We start from the raw sequence: 21,863 nt of genomic DNA, 5'->3' as shown, positions 1-21,863 counted from the left end.
CATTGCTAGCATCTTCCAGTGAAAACTGATGCAAAGTAACCATTCAGTTCTTCCTTGTTCCCCATTGTTATTCCTCCAACCTTACCTTCCAGTGGTCCAATGTCCACTCTTGTCCCTCCCTTCCCTTTTAGCTGCTTAAAAAATCTTTTGCAAACTTCTTTAATATTACTAACTAGCTCTTTGTATTATTTCATCTTCTCTCCCTTATTGTGTTTTAGTTATTCTATGTTGGTTTTTCAAGGATTTCCAATCCTTGGGCTTCCCACTAATCTTCACCACATTGTATGCTTTTTCTTTTGCTTCTATGCTGTTCCTGGCTTCCCTTGTCAGCCATGGCTGCCTCATCACCACCACCTCCCCACCTCCCCAACCCCCCAGGCAATGGTCCAGTGGTATTACTGCTAGGCTATTAAACCAGAGACCCAGGTTCGAATCTCGCCAAAGCAGATTTGAAATTAATAAAAATCCAGAACTGAGAGAATCATAGAAGTCTACAGTGAAGAATTAGGCCATTCAGCCCAGTGAATCCACACCAACTCTCCAAAGATCATCCCAACCAGACCCACCCTCTCCTCATAATCCTGCACTTCCCGTGACTAATCCACCTAACCTGCGCACCTTTGGACTCGTAGGAGGAAACCCACCCAGACCCAGGGAGCACATGCAAACTTCACACAGACAGACAGTCACCCAAGGATGGAATTGAATCCAGATCCCTGGTGCTGTAAGGCAACACTGTTAACCACTGAGCCACTGTGCCACCCAAATCCATTGTCAATTGTCAGGAAAAACCCATCCAGTTCACGAATGTCCTTTAGGGAAGGAAACTGCCATCCGTACCTGGTCTGGACTCCATGTGACTCCAGACCAACAACAAAGTTGTTAACTGTTAAACTGCCCTCTCAATAATTAGGGAAGCCCAATGAAATGCTGGCCTAACTCATGCACAGCAAATGAATAAGAAAAAAGCAAGTTTTTCTTCCTTTGGATGAGTTTTTGCTGTGTTTCCCGAATTATTCCCAGAAACTCCTGCCATTGCTCCACCGTCTTCCCTGCCCAGCTCCCCTTCCTATTAACTCCCTCACGTCTTCGTAGTTACATTTACTCCATTGTAATACTGTTAGACTGATTTCAGCTTGTCCCTCTCAAAATGTAGAGGGAATTCTATCATATTATGGCCGCTGCCCCTTGTCGTTCTTTCTGCTCCCTAATCAAGTCTACCTCATTACACATCATCAAATTCAGAACTGCCTGTTACTACAAGCTGCTCGAAAAATTATCGTGTAGACATTCGACAAATTACCTTTCTTGAGATCCACTACCAACCTGATTTTCCTAATCCACCTGCATATTGCAATCCACCCATGATTACTGTGATTGTGCCTTTCTTACAGACCTTCACTATCTCCTGATTTTCCTCACCACAACCTGATGAAGGGTGGCACGGTGGCTCAGTGGTTAGCACTGCTACCTCATAGCGCCAGAGACCCAGGTTCGATTCCAGCCTTGGGCGACTAACTGTGTGGAGTTTGAACATCCTCCCTGTGTCTGCGTGGGTTTCCTCCGGGTGCTCCGGTTTCCTCCTACAGTCCAAAGATGTGCAGGTCAGGTGAATTGGTTATGCCAAATTGCCCGTAGTGTTAGGTGCATTAGTCAGAGGAAAATGGGTCTGGGTGGGTTACTCTTCGGAGGATCGGTGTGGACTTGTTGGGCCGAAGGGCCTGTTTCCACACTGTAGGAAATCTAATCAGGAACAACCTGATTACAGCTAGGAGGCCTGTACACAACTCCAACCAGGGTCCTTTTTCCTTTGTGGTTCTTCAACTTTACCTACACAGATTCTATACCTTCTGGCTCTATACCAATTGTTGCTATCGATTTAATGAATTTCTTAAGAATAAGCCAACCCTATCTATCCCTCTCTAACCATTTGTCTTACCTTTCAATACAAAGTGGATCCCAGAACATTTACTTCTCAGCCTTGATACCCATATCATAACCACCAATTTCAATCTGCACTACAAGCTCATTTGGAGAAAGTGAGGATTGTAGATGCTGGAGATCAGTCGAAAAGTGTGGTGCTGGAAAAGCACAGGCAGCATCCGCGGAGCAGGAGAATCGACATTTCGGGCATAAGCCCTTCATCAGGAATGTCACCTGGTTATACGATTCACCAGGAGATTGGTCACAGCGTGTTTCAGGTGGAGTCTGTCCCTTCAGAACAACTGCCTTCTTCCCTGGTACTGATGTTAATGCTCCATGAATTCAAACCCATTTCTCCCACACTGAACATCGAGCCAGCACCTACCTCTTTAATCTCACTGACATTTTCCTGTTTTTGTTCGTGGTTCATGAAATGGACCCAAAGATTATTATGTTTTTAGTTTAGCCCCTAGCTGCTTATATTCCCTCAGCAGAACCTCTTTCCTCTTTATACCAATAACGTTGGTACCTATGTGGACCATGATAATTGGATCTTTCCCTTCCCATTCCAAGTTCCTATACAGCCCAGATGAGATATCCTGAAGCCAGGCACTAGGCAGGCATCATAGCCTTCAGAACTCTCAATCCTGACCATAGGGCACAGTGTCTACTCCCATTAGAACATAGAATAGAAAAGTACAGCACAGAACAGGCCCTTTGGCCCACGATGTTGTGCCGAGGTTTAATCCAAATGTAAAATATAGTAACTTAACCTACACACCCCTCAACTCACTGCTATCCAGCAGTTGCTTAACTGTCCCCAATGACTCTGCTTCCACCACCACAGCTGGCAATGCATTCCATACATTCACAACTCTCTGTGTAAAGAACGTACCTCTGACATCTACTTTATACCTTCCTCCTAATATCTTAAAACTATGACTCCTCGTACCAGTCAATCCTGCCCTGAGGAAAAGTCTCTGGCTATTGACTCCATCTAGTTGACTCATTATCTTGTATATTTCGATCAGGTCTCCTCTCTTCCTCCTTCTCTCCAGAGAGAAAAGTCCGAGCTTTTACAACCTTTCTTCATAAGGCAAGCCCTCCAGTCCAGGCAGCATCCTTCTTTGCACCCTCTCCAAAGCCTCTGTATCTTTCCTATAGTAGGGCGACCAGAACTGGACACAATATTCCAAGTGTGGTCTCACCAGGGACTTGTAGAGCTGTAGCCAAACCTCGCAGCTCTCAAACTTGATCCCCCTGTTAATGAAAGCCAAAACACCATATGCTTTCTTAACAACCCTATCCACTTGGGTGGCAACTTTGAGGGATCTATGTACGTGCACACCCAGGTCCCTCTGTTCCTCCACTCTACCAAGAATCCTGTCTTTAATCCTATATACTATTTCCAATTGAAACCTCTCCTCCTCCCTCCTGAATGACTCCCTGTACAGCAGTGCTCAGGTCAATTTGCTCATCCTCCCTACAGCCTCCACTCTCATCCACACAGGAAGCAAGAATCTCAAACATATTTGACAAGCTCAAGGGCTGCGACTGCTTCAGCACAACCTCCTGGGACCCTTTAACTGTCTCACTTGTACTCACTTGTACTCTCTTCCTGAACTCTGACTAAATCTGATATACTTAATTTGAGGGGTATGACTGTCACCTGAAACACAGCATCCAGGAGATAGGGATTCAGGGGGAGAGATGGTGAAGACAGATATATGGGGGGTGGAAGTGGGGGGGGAAAAGAGATGGGAAAATAGGGATACAGGGGAGAGATTCAAAGACTCAGAGCACCGAAAAGGTCCTTCGGCCCATCAAGTCTGCACTGACATAACTACCACTAAAAGTGCGCTCATCCCAATTTCCCATGTGTCCCATTTCCTTCAATGTCATGATATTTAAAGTACTCATACAAATATTGTTTAAATATTGTAAGGCTTATAGCCTCCACTATTTTCTCAGGCAGTACATTCCAGATTCCCATCACCCTCTGAGAGAAAACCTTTTTTTTCCCCAAATCTCCTGCCCCTTCCTCTAAAACTATGCCCTCTCGTGCTTGATCCCTCAACAGCTCCTCTTTGTTCACCTGTCCATACCCCACATAATCTTATATACCTCGACCATGTCTCCCCTCTGCCTTCTGTGCCCTAAAGAAAACAATCCAAGCCAATCTAGTCTCTCCTTCAGCTCAACTTCTCCGTCCCAGGCAACGTCCTGGTGAACCTCCTCTGTAGCTCCCTTCAGTGCTATCATATCCTTCCTGAGGTGACCAGAACTGCACACAATATGCCGGCCATGGCCTAACCAACATTTTGTACATTACCTCCTTGATTTTTGCCATGACTGATGAAAGTGTCCTATATGTGTTGTTAACTATCCTATTCACAGGCTCTGAGGTAAAAACAATGACTGCAGATGCTGGAAACCAGAATCTGGATTACTGGTGCTGGAAGAGCACAGCAGTTCAGGCAGCATCCAAGTAGCTTCGAAATCGATGTTTCGGGCAAAAGCCCTTCATCTATCCAAGGCCCTAAAGGAGCCTTCCACATCCATCAAAGTATTCACAGGCTCTGCTGACTTCAGGGATTTGAGAATAATTAGCCCAGATCTCTCTATTCCTCTAAGCTACCAATTATCCTGCCATTCGTTAAATACTCCCTCATCATGTTTTTTCTTACAAAATGCATCACCTCCCAATTATCAGGTCACTGGTCTGTCCATCTGACCAACCCATCTATATCTTCCTGTAACCCTCAGCCATCTTGTTTGCTATGAACCACTCTACCAATCTTAAGGTCAGCTGCAAATTTGCTTAACATTCCCCCCACATTTTCATCTATCATTTAAGTATATAATAAATAATAAAGGCCCCAGTACTAATCCTTGGGGTACACTACTGGACACCGGCCTTCAGTCACTCAAACAGCCTTCTACCTCTACCCTTTGCGCCTTATTATTAATTCGTAATGCAGAGCTTACGCCCGAAACGTCGATTCTCCTGCTCCTCGGATTCTGCCTGACCTGCTGTGCTTTTCCAGCACCACACTCTTGACTCCTATTACTAAGCCCATTTCTGATCCATCTTGCCAAGTTTCCCACAATTCCATAGGCTTTAACCTTCTCAATCAGCCTCCCACTTGGGACTTTGTCAAAAGTTTTGCTAAAATTCATATAAACTATATTAACTAAATTCTAACAAACTTGCTAGGCTTGACCTCCAACTGACAAAGCCATGCTGACTATCCCTAATTTACTCATGCCTTTCTAAGTGGACAATAATTCGCTTCTCCAGAACTTTCTCCAATAGTTTCTCTACCACTGACAAGAGACACACAAGTCTGAGATTTTCTGGCACATCTTTACCACCCCTCTTAAAGGTGTGGGGGGCCAGGGGTTGGGGAACAGGGAGACAGGGCTGCAGAGAGAGAGATGGGGAAGATGGGCATACAAGGAGGTGAGACAGGAATGACAAGGATGGAGAGGGTAAATCGGGAAAATTGAATTGGGAAGAGAGACGGGGAGAGTTGAAGAGAGCTGGAGAGTTGAGGAGAGGGTTGATGAGAGTCAGGGAGAAACAGTATGTGCTAGCCAGAGATGGAGAGTTACGTAGAGGATTCAGGAGAAACAGGCAGATTCTGGGAACAAGGGTGACTGTCTGGAGGTCAATGAGAACTGACTAATTCCAGTGGGTCAGTTTGCTCCAGGGGAAGTATAACGTCAGCATGATGGATAGGAAGCTGGTAACTCACTGATATGGTCAATGGCTCCTGCACAGAATTTCCCATAGATCTTCTTTGCTCCCAGGTTGCGCAGATCCTGAATAGTGTACGGCCACAAGTGCAAGACATTGTTTCTAGAGAAGGTGTCCCGTTTCTCTACAATGATGGTTTTGGCTCCGAGGAACGCTAGCTCAATGGCCGTACGCAGGCCACAAGGACCAGCTCCGATCACGAGACACTGCAGGTTGAAGGACAGAAACTGCAATTAATAGGATGAATCGAGTCAGACAATATCACATGGTGTTGGGCAGCTGCTGAGGCACAATGGTGCTCAGTCAGGCAGTGAGGAATGGTTAACAAGCAAAGTCCTGCATCATCCTTCAGAAAGCGCAGAATGTAGCTTCACTCATTCACAACAAGGACTCTGCCTCCTCACTCTCTGCACCCACACACTCTTTCATCCTTTCATATCCCACCCCATTCATCAACTCACTCACATCCTTTCATATCCCACACACCCTGATGCCACTCTTCATCTCACTTTAATCTATAATCTCGTTTTATCCCACTCTCTTCCCGATCCTTTAATATCCCATACTCCCCCTGCACTGTTTATTATCCCCAGTCTAATCCCACTCTCTCCCCGCACTGTTTATTATCCCCCAGTCTCAACCCACTCCCACCCCATCCTTTAATATCCCACCCTCCTCTTGCACTGTTTATTACCTGCCAGTCGATTTCCACTCTCTCCCCCATCCTTTGATATCCCACCATCACCCCCAACACTGTTTATTATCGAGTTTTGAGAAGATTTGTAGCTCAGGTTAAGGTTTCGGATGTACATTTGCTTGTTGAGCTGGAAGGTTTGTTTTCAGATGTTTCGCCACCATACTAGGTAACATCATCAGTGAGCCTCCAGTGAAACACTGGTGGTGCTGCCTGTCTTCTATTTGTGTGTTTAGGTTTCTTTGGGCTGGTGATGCCATTTCCTATGGTGACATCATTTCCTGCGGTGATGTCATTTCCTGTTCTTTTTCTCAGCGGTTGGTAAATGGGATCCAAGTCAATGTGTTTGTTGATAGAGTTCCGGTTGGAGTGCCATACTTCTAGGGATTCTTGTGTGTGTCTCTGTTTGGCTTGTCCTAGGATGAATGTGTTGTCCCTGTCGAAGTGGTGTCCTTCCTCATCTGTATATGAGGATACCATCAGAGTGAGTCATGTCTTTTTGCGGCTAGTTGATGTTCATGTATCCCAGTGGCTAGTTTTCTGCCCGTTTGCCCAATGTAGCCATCAGGATACATGAACTTCAACTAGCCGCAAAAAGACATGACTCACTCTGACTGGTATCCTCACATACGGATGAGGAAAGACACCACTTCGACTGGGACAACACATCCATCCTAGGACAAGCCAAACAGAGACACGCACGAGAATTCCTAGAAGCATGGCACTCCAACCGGAACTCTATCAACAAACACAATGACTTGGATCCCATTTACCATCCGCTGAGAAAAAGAACAAGTGTCACCACAGGAAATAACATCATCAATCCAAGGAAACCTAAACACAAATAAAAAGCAGGCCATACCACCAGTGTTTCACTGGAGGCTCACTGATGATGTTACCTAAGATGGTGATGAAACGTCTGAAAACAATCCTTCCAGCTCAGCAAGCGATCCTACATCCAGAACTGTTTACTATCCCCCAATCTACTCCCACTGTCTCGCCCATACTTTAATATCCCACCCTCCTCCCACATTGTTTGCTATCCCCAAGTTTAATCTCACTCCCCTAACCTGTACGCACTCCTGACTGACTGGCCTACAGAGACAGAGTTCAGTGGATTTGTGTTTTTTCTCGAGGAGGTGGACAGGGGGTTGTGTATGGTTCAAGTTACAGACTATTAAAAAAAAGCACAGATTTGCCATTAATTATTGCTCCTTCAAAGAGCCAGTAAAGGCACAAGAGGTGGTCTGGGAAACTCCAGTTTTACCTTTGTATTAGCACAGGCTGTGTTCTTCTTGTAATCCTTGTGACTTCCTCGTTTGTCCAGTTTTGAAAAAAGTGCTTTTGCTTTCCAGTAGTTGAGTTTGGATTTAAGCTTGGGGTAAAAGTTGGGGAAGTCGATATTGGTGATGGCCAGAATCTCACAGAGCTCCTGAAAACCTTTGAATGTGCCTTTGCAGGTTGTGGCCTGGATGAAGTTATCAAACAGCAAGTGCGATTGCTCAATTTTGGACTTCTCTCCATCCCCCATATTGCAAAAGTCCCAAAACGCAGGCCTGGATCAGTTCTTGCCCTTTTTCAGCTGACAGTCTCACTCATTCTGGCCCTTTAGGAAAGACAATAAGATAAATAATTAGTCTGGATCAGGACACGCTGAGTGCAGTGTCCCTCAAACAAGCCATCATCAGATTCAACAACTTGCTGTCAATTACGACATGGGCAGTAGAGCTTTGGATAACCTCCAGGTCATGGCAGGGAAGATGCTGGGACACCACCAGAACTATGTTGAAATGGTCCGATTCAGAGGTAATACTGGCATGAAGGATTCTCAATATCAGATTAACTGAAATTGGCGTTATGGAAGTAGAAACAGGCAGCATCTGTGATGAGATGGATGTAAGCTCAGCAGGTAACTGGTGTAAGGAGTTTAGAGTAGTAACTGAAAATTATGGTTTTGGTTTTCCCTAATATTTAATTTGGAGCATCTGATTGCTCATCATCACAGGATGTCAGATCAGCAACCTGATACCTTTCATAACATTGGAGATTCTGGAGATGTGGTAGCGGGGGGGGGGGTGGAATTTGGGTGCCACCCCCACTCAGTTGAGATATTTGTGGTTCATTGCATGGAAATGATGGGCATAAACTGGAGATTTACTTGAATTCATTTCAAGAGACTCTCACTGAGATATCGTGTATTTGAGATAGGCTTAGAATATTCACATTGTAAATAAGTGCAAGACTGATGAAAGATGGGTCCCATTCCAGATGCAGCTTTCCTTGCTGTCAAGATTATAAGAATTGAAACACGATCGAACATGAACTGAATTTTCAGAGCAAGCACTCACCTAAGGGAAGAATGGGCAGCACTTTACAGGGGGCAGATTACATCACTTCATCCACACACCCACTGACCAAGTTAAAAATTATGAAGCTGCCTTTAAAAGCAGTTAACAGTTCACTTCAAAACAGAGGAAGGACGGTGTGTGGCCACACCTTATCCAATCCCATGAGGACCAGGCCATGGTTGCCAGGAAACTGTTAGGGCTGGCCACCTACTTCATTTTACACCCCCTCACCTGCTTTCAAATACAAATGCTGGGTTTATGTGAAATTCACCTCGAGAGTACAGGTGAACCCTCAGCAGACACCCTTCACATGACACTATGACGAGGCAATGGTAAAGACAGCCAACCACCACACTTCCTTTAATTACCGGAACTCATTTCCATCGGGAACAAAGAGTCCAGCAATAAACCCTCAGATCGTTCTCACAAGTGTAGAGAGAGCTTTACTCTGTATCTAGCCCAAAGCTGTACCTGGCCTGGAAGTTTTTGTTAGGGACATGTCGTGGGAGCTTTACTCTGTATCGAACCACGTGCTGCTGTCCCTGTCCTGGGTGTTGACAGGGACAACACAGAAGGAGATTTAAAAGTTTACAAGAGCAGTGGGTGCTGTATTTGCCCTGGCACTGTTTCATGGGGGCAGTACAAAGAGAACTTTACTCTGTATCTAACCTTGTGCTGTACTTGAGGAGTGTTTGGTGGGGATAGTGTCATGGGAGCTTTGTTTGCAACTTAAAGAGTAGTGGGCGCATTCCTTTCAATTTAAACGACTAGAATAAGACTTACTCTAGACTGTATCTAACCCTGTGCTGTCCCTGTCTTGGGGAATGTTCGATAGGGACAGTGTCCATGAGCTATCTTTTCACATTAGGGGAAGGGTGAGTGAGAGGGTGAAGTTTGGTGAGAGGTGAGAGATAGGAGAGGGGTAGGGAGGAGACTGTAGAGGGGTGAGAGGGAGATGGATCTGGGGATGTGTGGGAGAGGGGCAAGTGTAGAAGAGGAATCTAGTGTGGAGGTTGGTTTGGGATAAGGGTGTGAAGAGGGTGATGGAAATTCGAGGGGTGAGGGACAAGAGTGTTGAGAGGGGATGTTGTGGGGGGGAAGACTGAGTAATTTCAGGGTGCATTGTTCCCCTCCTAATCTTTTCCAGGGCCTGAGGATGATGGTTGAGAGGAGTGGGGGCGTTGTGAGGGGTGGGGTTGGGGGAGGGGGCGTTGTGAGGGGTGGGGTTGGGGGAGGGGGGGTTGTGAGGGGTGGGGTTGGGGGAGGGGGGGGGTTGTGAGGGGTGGGGTTGGGGGAGGGGGCGTTGTGAGGGGTGGGGTTGGGGGAGGGGGAGTTGTGAGGGGTGGGGTTGGGGGAGGGGGCGTTGTGAGGTGTGGGGTTGGGGGAGGGGGTGTTGTGAGGGGTGGGGTTGGGGGAGGGGGTGTTGTGAGGGGTGGGGTTGGGGGAAAGGGTGTTGTGAGGGGTGGGGTTGGGGGAGGGGGAGTTGTGAGGGGTGGGGTTGGGGGAGGGGGTGTTGTGAGGTGTGGGGTTGGGGGAGGGGGTGTTGTGAGGGGTGGGTTTGCGGGAAGGGGTGTTGTGAGGGGTGGGTTTGCGGGAAGGGGTGTTGTGAGGGGTGGAGTTGGGGGAGGGGGTGTTGTGAGGGGTGGGGGGGTGGGTTTGGGGGAAGGGGTGTTGTGAGGGGTGGGGTTGGGGGTAGGGGTGTTGTGAGGGGACAGGGTTTAAGAGGGGGTGATTTTAGGGAGGAGTGAGTACCTTCAGAGTGGGCTGTTCTCCTCCTGGTCTTGTCTGGGCTTGAATAAATGATTCCCATAAATCACTGCCTAGAGCGTGCTCTGAGAGAGTGCACTGGGTCAGCACCAGGAGCGATGGTATGTACTCCCCTGGGGTGTAACGTACACCTCGGGTGGGGAGCGATCGCTATGTTATCGTGCGTGAACAGCGCCTACCCCTCCTGTCCCACAGTGACCCCCTCTCAGACTGATCCACCTCAGATTCAGCCTCACCCTTCATAGAACACATTGCCAGCCTAAATGCCAACCTCAGAACCACCCTGTCTCATAACCCTCCCTTTCAGAGTGACTCCTCCCCCATAGAGTGCCTTCACCCCTCAGAGAACCTATCCCCACGATGACAGTTCACCCCCAACATGAAGCCCCTCAGAGTAACTCTCTCGCCTTCTCCTCCCTCTTACCCTGAGAGCAGAGTCTGTTTGTAACAATGACCCTTTGGTCCCAGGCTCTGTTGAACAGCCTGGAGGTGCCATGTTTATTCAGTGGTGACAGCTCACATCTTCAACTGTCTCCCTCCTCACTCCTTCCATTATCCACTCTTATTCCCTCCTTCACTCTCCCTTTCTTATACTCCATCCCTCTCTCCCAGCTTCTTGTTCATTCCCGCTCCCACGTTCCCTCCCTTATTCTCTCCATTCTTCAACCTACTCCTCTGTTCATCAGCCTCTGACTATCTCCCTCATCCACTCCTCCTCCATTTTCCATTCCTCACCCTCCAACCCTCCCCTCGCCTTACCTGACCTGCGCGCTCTCACCCACACACTTACCCTCTGTCCCTTGCTTCCTCTGTGCTTCACCTTCCCCCACTGCCCCAGTCTCCGTATTGCTTTACCCACTGGCCTCTTGCCAGCTCCTGGATATGTTTACTAATTGGAGCTGAGATCACACAATAGGGGAAATAGGCTGTTGATCTTGGAGTTATTTATTTGTTTTGCGTTGCCATAGTCTTGCCAGACAATAGGGGCTGCTCTCTCACTAGAGAGAAGGGACTGGTGGTGATTTAACCTGAGGGCATTCCCACCTCAGGTCAGGAAACAGGTTGAGAAGGAGAGTCTATCATGGTAACCTCAAACCGGTGATGGGAATTGAACCCACGCTGTTGGCATTACACTGCTCTGTAAACCAACGATCCAGCCAACTGAGCTAAACCAATTCCCCTTCGAGTTATAATTGATTGGTTTAAATTGCTGCTTCACAATGTCAAACGAACCCTATTGTTACTGTTCACCCCAAGTACTGCGAGAGCCATATGCACATCAGCATCAATTTAACAAACTCAATCTCAATCCTTCAGACTCATAGAATCAAAAACAAAGCTAATGCATAAACAGATGCACTCTTCCAAAATCAACATGATTTGGAGTTGGCAGCCAGTGCTTTGTCGAGGCTTTTCTATAACAGAACAAAACAAACCCTGCACTACCAAGCTCAGTTTCAAGTTTTTAATTGTTGTCATCAGAACAGTCAATCCTATTGACCAGCAGACTGTGCCCCATCCTGTCACCACATTAGCTGCTATCACCACATTTAGAAATTCAGTAAAAGTAGAGCAAAAACTGATCAAATGGGTATTCCCTCAGGACTTACAGCAGGCAGATACAGCTGGCAAATTGCAATACCACCACACGCATGGACCCTTCCCCACATCAAAACAGCAACACTCTGTCTCCGTGTCCAGCTCAGAATGAAAGATCAACACCAACAAAGACACTCTGATAGATTGAGACAGAACAGTGCCTGGTTGCAGAATCTATTACAAAATCAAGAGGATTAGAGAGCATTTCAAAAAAGACCCATGAATCTGCATAAAATGCTTGCTAAAACCTGAACTTTAATCTGTGTGCCATATGCATTTGAGACATTGCATATAAGATGAAGAATTAAAATGTGACAAAACCCCTCTTACTGTTGGTACCAGCTAAAGTTCACGCCTCAAATCAGACTCAGCATGTTCTGTCTGACCACAGCAACTCCAAAAACCTACCCAAACTTAACTGAACATTCAAACTGCCCAGACAAAGTGTATTATATTGCGCTTATCGTGGAGGTTTCTTGTCCAAATTTGTTTAGGGCAGCCCTCTTGTGGTGCAGTGGCAGTGTCACTTCCCCTAGACCATGAGGCCCAGGCTCAACATCCCCCTATTCCACAGGCATGGAATTACATTTTGGAACAGCTGGTGAGAAAAACTGGTGAAGTAATAAAAAATTAAAGTGTACCCAACATACTGACGGGGGCAGTACAATCAGGAAGGTGTCTTGATGCATGGGCGGTTGTAGAGGGTTATACACATCCCCACACATACACAAACAAATCCCCACACATACACATCCCCACACATACACATACACATCCCCACACATACACATATACATCCCCACCCACACACATACACAAACAAATCCCCACACATACACATCCCCACACATACACATATACATCCCCACCCACACACAAACACATCCCTATCATCACACATGCACATACCCATACATCCCCATCCTCACACAAATACATCCCCACACATCCACATACACTTCCTCACACATACACATACAGATCCTCACACATACACATCCCCATCTCCACACATACACATCCACACACATCCCCACAGGTACACATCCTCACACATACACATCCCCACACAGACACATACAGAACCCCACACATACACATCCCCATCCCCACAGGTACACATCTTCACACATACCCATCCTCACATACACATCCCCATCGCCACACATACACATCCCCATCCCCACACACACATCGCCACACACAGACACATCCCCACACATACACACACATCCCCACACATACACATACACATCCCCATCCCCACACATACACATCCTCATCCCAACACAAACAACATCCCCATCCCCACACATTACACACACCATCCCCACACATACACATCCCCATCCCCGCACATGCACATCCACCCACCCTCCCCATCCCCACACATCATCATCCCCATGCCCATCCCCTCATACACACATCCCCATCCCCATCCCCGCACATACACATCCCCATCCCCACACATACACATACCCTTCCCCACACATTACACATCCCCATCCCCACACATTACACATCCACACACATTCCCACAGGTACACATCTTCACACATACACATGCCCACAGGTACACATCCTCACACATACACATACATACACATCCCCGCACATACACATTCCCATCCCCACACACTACACATCCATATCCCCACACACTACACATCCATATCCCCACACACTACACATCCATATCCCCACACACTACACATCCATATCCCCACACACTACACATCCATATCCCCACACACTACACATCCCCACAGGTACACATCCTCACACATACACATCCCCATCCCCATCCTCACACATACACATCCACATCCCCATCCCCATCCCCACACATACACATCCCCATCCCCACACATACACATCCCCATCCCCACACATACACATCCCCATCCCTGCACATACACATCCCCTCATATAGACATAATATCCCCGCACATGCACATCACCATCCCCACACATCATCATCCCCATGCCCATCCCCTCATATACACATCCCCATCCCCATCCCCGCACATACACATCCCCATCCCCACACATTACACATCCACACACATTCCCACAGGTACACATCCTCACACATACACATCCCCACAGGTACACATCCTCACACATACACATACATTCCCATCCCCGTACATACACATTCCTATCCCCACATTACACATCCACATCCCCACACACTACACATCCTCACACATACACATCCACATCCCCACACGTACACATCCCCACACACCCCCACAGGTACACATCCCCACATACACATACACATCCCCACCCTCACACGTACACATCCCCATCCCCACACGTACACATCCCCATCCCCGCACGTACACATCCCCATCCCCGCACATACAAATCTCCATCCCCGCACATACAAATCTCCATCCCCGCACAAACACATCTCCATCCCCGCACAAACATATCTCCATCCCCGCACAAACACATCTCCATCCCCGCACAAACACATCTCCATCCCCGCACAAACACATCTCCATCCCCGCACAAACACATCTCCATCCCCGCACAAACACATCTCCATCCCCGCACAAACACATCTCCATCCCCGCACAAACACATCTCCATCCCCGCACAAACACATCTCCATCCCCGCACAAACACATCTCCATCCCTGCACAAACACATCTCCATCCCTGCACAAACACATCTCCATCCCTGCACAAACACATCTCCATCCCTGCACAAACACATCTCCATCCCGCACAAACACATCTCCATCCCCGCACATACACATCCCCATCCCCATACATACACATACACATCCCCATCCCCACACCCACACGTACACATCCCCACACGTACACATCCCTATTCCTACACATACACATCCCCACACATACTCATCCCTATCCCCATCCCCACATATTCCCATCCACACACATACACATCACCATCCCCACACATACACATCCCCATCCCCGCACATACACATCCCCTCATATACACATCCCCATCCCTGCACATACACATCACCGCACATACACATCCCCATCCCCACATACGCCCCTCCCCTCATATAAAAATCCTCATCCCCGCACATACACATACACATCACCGCACATCCCCATCCCCACACATACACATCCCCACACATACACAGACACATCCCCACACATCCATATCCCCACACATCCTCACACATACACATCCCCATCCCCACACATACACACCCCATCCCAACATATACACATCCCCACACATACACATCCCTGCACAGACACATCCCCATCCCCACATACACACATCCCCACACACACACATCCCCATCCCCGCACATACACATATACAATCCCACACACACACACATCCCCACACACACATCCCCAATAATACAGACACATCCCCACATATACACATCCCCATCCCCAGACATACACATCCCACACAAACACATACACATCCCCACACATACACATCCTCACACATACACGTACACATCCCCACACATACACATCTCCATCCCCAGCCCCACACATACAAATCCCCACACATACACATACACATCCCCACACATACACATATACATCCCTATGCATACACATACACATCCCCCCACATACACAATCCCACACATACATGTACACATCCTCACACATACACATCCTCACACATAACGTACACATCCACACACATACACATCCCCGCACATACACATCCCCATCCCCACACATCCCCATACATACACACGCATACACATCACCACACACATACACATCCTCAGACATCCCCATCCCCACATACACATCCCCATCCCCACACACACATCCCCATCCCCACACATACACATACACATACACATCTCCATTTCCACACATACACATACACATCCCCATCTCCACACATACACATCCCCACACACACACACATACACATCCCCACACATACATCCTCACACATACACATCCTCACCCGCACACATTCACATCCCCATCCCCACACACACACACATACTCATCCACACATACACACATCCACATCCTCACACGGACTCATACACATCCCCACACACACACATACACATCCCCACACACACACATACACATCCCCACACATACACATACACGTCCCCACACATACACATACACGTCCCCACACATACACATACACGTCCCCACACATACACATCCCCATCCCCACACATACACATCCCCATCCCCACACATAGACATCCCCACACATACAAATCCCCATCCCCACACATACAAATCCCCATCCTCACACATACACATTCCCAAATATACACATCCCCGCACATACACATATTCATCCCCACACATACACATACTCATCCCCACACACACACCCACACACGGCCACATACACATCCCCACACACACACACATACATACACATCCCCATACATACACATACACACACGCATAACATCCCCACACACATACACATACACATCCCCACCCCCACACATTCACATACACATCCCCACACATACACATACACATCCCTACCCCCACACATTCACATCACCACACATACACGTTCACACCCCAACGCATACATCCCCACACATACGCATCCTCAGACATCCCCATCCCCACATACACATCCCCATCCCCACACATACACATACACATCTCCATTTCCACACATACACATACCCATCTCCATTTCCACACATACACATACCCATCTCCACACATACACATCCCCACACACACACACATACACATCCCCACACATACATCCTCACACATACACATCCTCACCCGCAGACATTCACATCCCCATCCCCACACACACACACACACACATACTCATCCACACATACACACATCCACATCCTCACACGGACTCATACACATCCCCACACGGACTCATACACATACCCACACACACACATACACATCCCCACACATACACATACACGTCCCCACACATACACATACACGTCCCCACACATACACATACACGTCCCCACACATCCACATCCTTATCCTTATACATACACATCCCCATCCCCACACTTACACATCCCCACACATACACATCCCCATACATACACATAGACATCCCCACACATACAAATCCCCATCCCCACACATACAAATCCCCATCCTCACACATACACATTCCCAAATATACACATCCCCGCACATACACATATTCATCCCCACACATACACATACTCATCCCCACACACACACCCACACCCACATCCTCACACGGCCACATACACATCCCCACACACACACACATACATTCACATCCCCATACATACACATACACACACGCATAACATCCCCACACACATACACATACACATCCCCACCCCCACACATTCACATACACATCCCCACACATACACATACACATCCCTACCCCCACACATTCACATCACCACACATACACGTTCACACCCCAACGCATACATCCCCACACATACGCATCCTCAGACATCCCCATCCCCACATACACATCCCCATCCCCATCCCCACACATACACATCCCCACACATATACATATACATCCCTACACATACACATCCCCGCACATACATCCTCACACATACACATCCTCACCCGCACACATTCACATCCCCATCCCCACACATACACATCCCCATCCCCACACATTCACATACACATTCACATACACATCCCCACACATACACATCCACATCCCCACACATACACATCCACATCCCCACATATACACATACACATCCCCACCCCCACACATTCACATACACATCCCTACACATACACATACCTACACATTCACATACACATCCCCACACATCACATACACATTTCCACCCACACACATTCACATACACATCCCCACACATTCACAGACACATCCCCACCCATCACATACACTTTTCCACCCACACACATTCACAGACACACCCACACACATTCACAGACACATCCCCTCACATACACATACACATCCCCTCACATACACATACACATACACATCCCCACCCCCACACATACACATCCCCACACATTCATATCACCACACATTGACACCCTCACACATACACCCCCACACATACACATCCTCAGACATCCCCATCCCCACACATACACATCCCCACACATACATCCTCACACATACTCATCCCCATCCCCACACATATACATCCCCATATCCACATATTCACATACACATCCCCACATATACACATACACATCCCCACCCCCACACATTCACATACACATCCCCACACATACACATACCTACACATTCACATACACATCCCCACACATCACATACACATTTCCACACACATCCCCACACATTCACAGACACATCCCCACCCATCACATACACATTTCCACCCCCACACATCACATACACTTTTCCACCCCCACACATTCACATACACATCCCCACACATTCACATATACATCCCCACACATATCCCCTTAGATACACATCCCCACACATTCACATATACATCCCCACACATATCCCCTTACATACACATCCCCACACATTCACATACACATCCCCATCCCCACCCCCACACATCCCCATCCCCACCCCCACACATTCACATACACATCCCCACACATTCACATACACATCCCCACACATTCACATACACATCCCCACACATTCACATCCCCACCCCCACACATTCACATACACATCCCCACAAATTCACATACACATCCCCACAAATTCACATACACATCCCCACAAATTCACATACACATCCCCACTCATTCACATACACATCCCCACAAATTCACATACACATCCCCACACATTCACATACACATCCACACATATTCACATTACCACACATATCCCCTGACATACACATCCCGACACATATCCTCACACATTCACATACACATCCCCACCCCCATACAGTCACATGCACATCCCCACACATTCACATCCCCACACATTCACATTCACATCCCCTCACATACACATCCCTACCCCCACCCCCCCACATCCCCACACGTTCACATACACATCCCCACCCCCACACATTCACATACACATCCCCACACATATCCCCTTACATACACATCCCCACACATTCACATACACATCCCCACCCCCACACATTCACATACACATCTCCACCCCCACACATACACATACACATCCCCACACATACATATCCCCACCCCCACACATTCACATACACATCCCCACACATTCACATACACATCTCCACCCCCACACATTCACATACACATCCCCACCCCCACACATTCACATACACATCCCCACCCCCACACATTCACATACACATCCCCACACATTCACATACACATCTCCATCCCCACACATTCACATCACCATCCCCACACATACACATTCACATCACCATCCCCACACATACACATTCACATCCCCACCCCCACACATACACATACACATCCCCACCCCCACACATACACATCCCCACCCCCACACATACACATCCCCACACATACACATCCCCACACATACACATCCCCACACATACACATACACATCTCCACCCTCACACATTCACATACACATCTCCACCCCCACACATACACATACACATCTCCACCCTCACACATACACATACACATCTCCACCCCCACACATTCACATACACATCCCCACCCCCACACATACACATCCCCACCCCCACACATACACATCCCCAGCCCCACACATACACATCCCCAGCCCCACATATTCACATACACATCCCCACACATATCCCCTCAAATACACATCCCCACACGTACACATCCCCACACATTCACATACACATCGCCACCCCCACACATACACAGCCCCATCCCCACACATACACAGCCCCATCTCCACACATACACATACACATCCCCACCCCCACACATTCACATACACATCCCCACCCCCACCCCCACACATCCCCACACGTACACATCCCCACCCCCACACATCCCCACCCCCACACATCCCCACCCCCACACGTACACATCCCCACCCCCACACATCCCCACCCCCACACATCCCCACCCCCACACATCCCCACCCCCACACATCCCCACCCCCACACATCCCCACACGTACACATCCCCACACGTACACATTCACATCCCCACCCCCACACATTCACATCCCCACCCCCACACATTCACATCCCCACCCCCACACTTACTCATACACATTCCCACCCCCACATATTCACATACACATTCCCACCCCCACATATTCACAAACACATCCCCACACATCCACATACACATCCCCACACATTCACATACACATCCCCACACATATCCCCTCAAATACACATCCCCATCCCCACACATTCACATCCCCACCCCCACACATACTCATACACATCCCCACACATTCATACACATCCCCACACATTCACATACACATCCCCACACATTCACATACACATCCCCACACATTCACATACACATCCCCACACATTCACATATACATCCCCACACATATCCCCTCAAATACACATCCCCATCCCCACACGTACACATCCCCACACATTCACATACACATCCCCACACATTCACATACACATCCCCACACATTCACATACACATCCCCACACATTCACATACACATCCCCACACATTCACATTCACATCCCCACACATTCACATACACATCCCCACACATTCACATACACATCCCCATCCCCACACATGCACATCCCCACACATCCCCACCCCCACACATCCCCACCCCCACACATCCCCACCTCCACACATCCCCACCTCCACACATCCCCACCTCCACACATCCCCACCTCCACACATCCCCACACGTACACATACCACACGTACACATCCCCACCCCCACACATTCACATCCCCACCCCCACACATTCACATCCCCACCCCCACACATACTCATACACATCCCCACACATACACATCCCCACACATACACATACACATTCCCACCCCCACATATTCACAAACACATCCCCACACATTCACATACACATCCCCACACATATCCCCTCAAATACACATCCCCATCCCCACACATTCACATCCCCACCCCCATACATTCACATCCCCACCCCCACACATACTCATACACATCCCCACACATTCACATACACATCCCCACACATTCACATACACATCCCCACACATTCACATACACATCCCCACACATACTCATACACATCCCCACACATACTCATACACATCCCCACACATACTCATACACATCCCCACACATTCACATACACATCCCCACACATTCACATACACATCCCCACACATTCACATATACATCCCCACACATATCCCCTCAAATACACATCCCCATCCCCACACGTACACATCCCCACACATTCACATACACATCCCCATCCCCACACACGCACAGCCCCACACACGCACATCCCCACACATGCACATCCATTCACATGCACATCTCCACCCCCACACACGCACATCCATTCACATGCACATCTCCACCCCCACACACGCACAGCCCCACACACGCACATCCCCACACACGCACATCCATTCACATGCACATCCCCACACATGCACATCCATTCACATGCACATCTCCACCCCCGCACATTCACATGCACATCTCCACCCCCGCACATCCATTCACATGCACATCTCCACCCCCGCACATCCATTCACATGCACATCTCCACCCCCGCACATCCATTCACATGCACATCTCCACCCCCGCACATCCATTCACATGCACATCTCCACCCCCGCACATCCATTCACATGCACATCTCCACCCCCGCACATCCATTCACATGCACATCTCCACC

General features: G+C 48.3%; 1 protein-coding gene across 2 annotated transcripts in view; it reads right to left on the bottom strand.

The window, feature by feature from the left end:
- Nucleotides 1-21,863, bottom strand: part of LOC140458192 (protein-methionine sulfoxide oxidase mical3a-like) — a 433,786-nt gene that overhangs the window by 312,543 nt on the left and 99,380 nt on the right. For both annotated transcript variants that reach the window (XM_072552429.1, XM_072552428.1), the window contains exons 3-4: nucleotides 7,645-7,983; nucleotides 5,682-5,889 (exon numbers count right to left, since the gene is read on the bottom strand). In XM_072552429.1, coding sequence (XP_072408530.1) covers nucleotides 5,682-5,889; nucleotides 7,645-7,908 — 472 coding nt within the window. In that variant the 5' untranslated portion in view covers nucleotides 7,909-7,983. The remainder of the gene's footprint in view (nucleotides 1-5,681; nucleotides 5,890-7,644; nucleotides 7,984-21,863) is intronic.

This window comes from Chiloscyllium punctatum, chromosome 32 (assembly GCF_047496795.1).
Source record: "Chiloscyllium punctatum isolate Juve2018m chromosome 32, sChiPun1.3, whole genome shotgun sequence".
NCBI classification, from domain to species: domain Eukaryota; kingdom Metazoa; phylum Chordata; class Chondrichthyes; order Orectolobiformes; family Hemiscylliidae; genus Chiloscyllium; species Chiloscyllium punctatum.
This window is presented reverse-complemented; position numbering and strand designations above follow the sequence as displayed.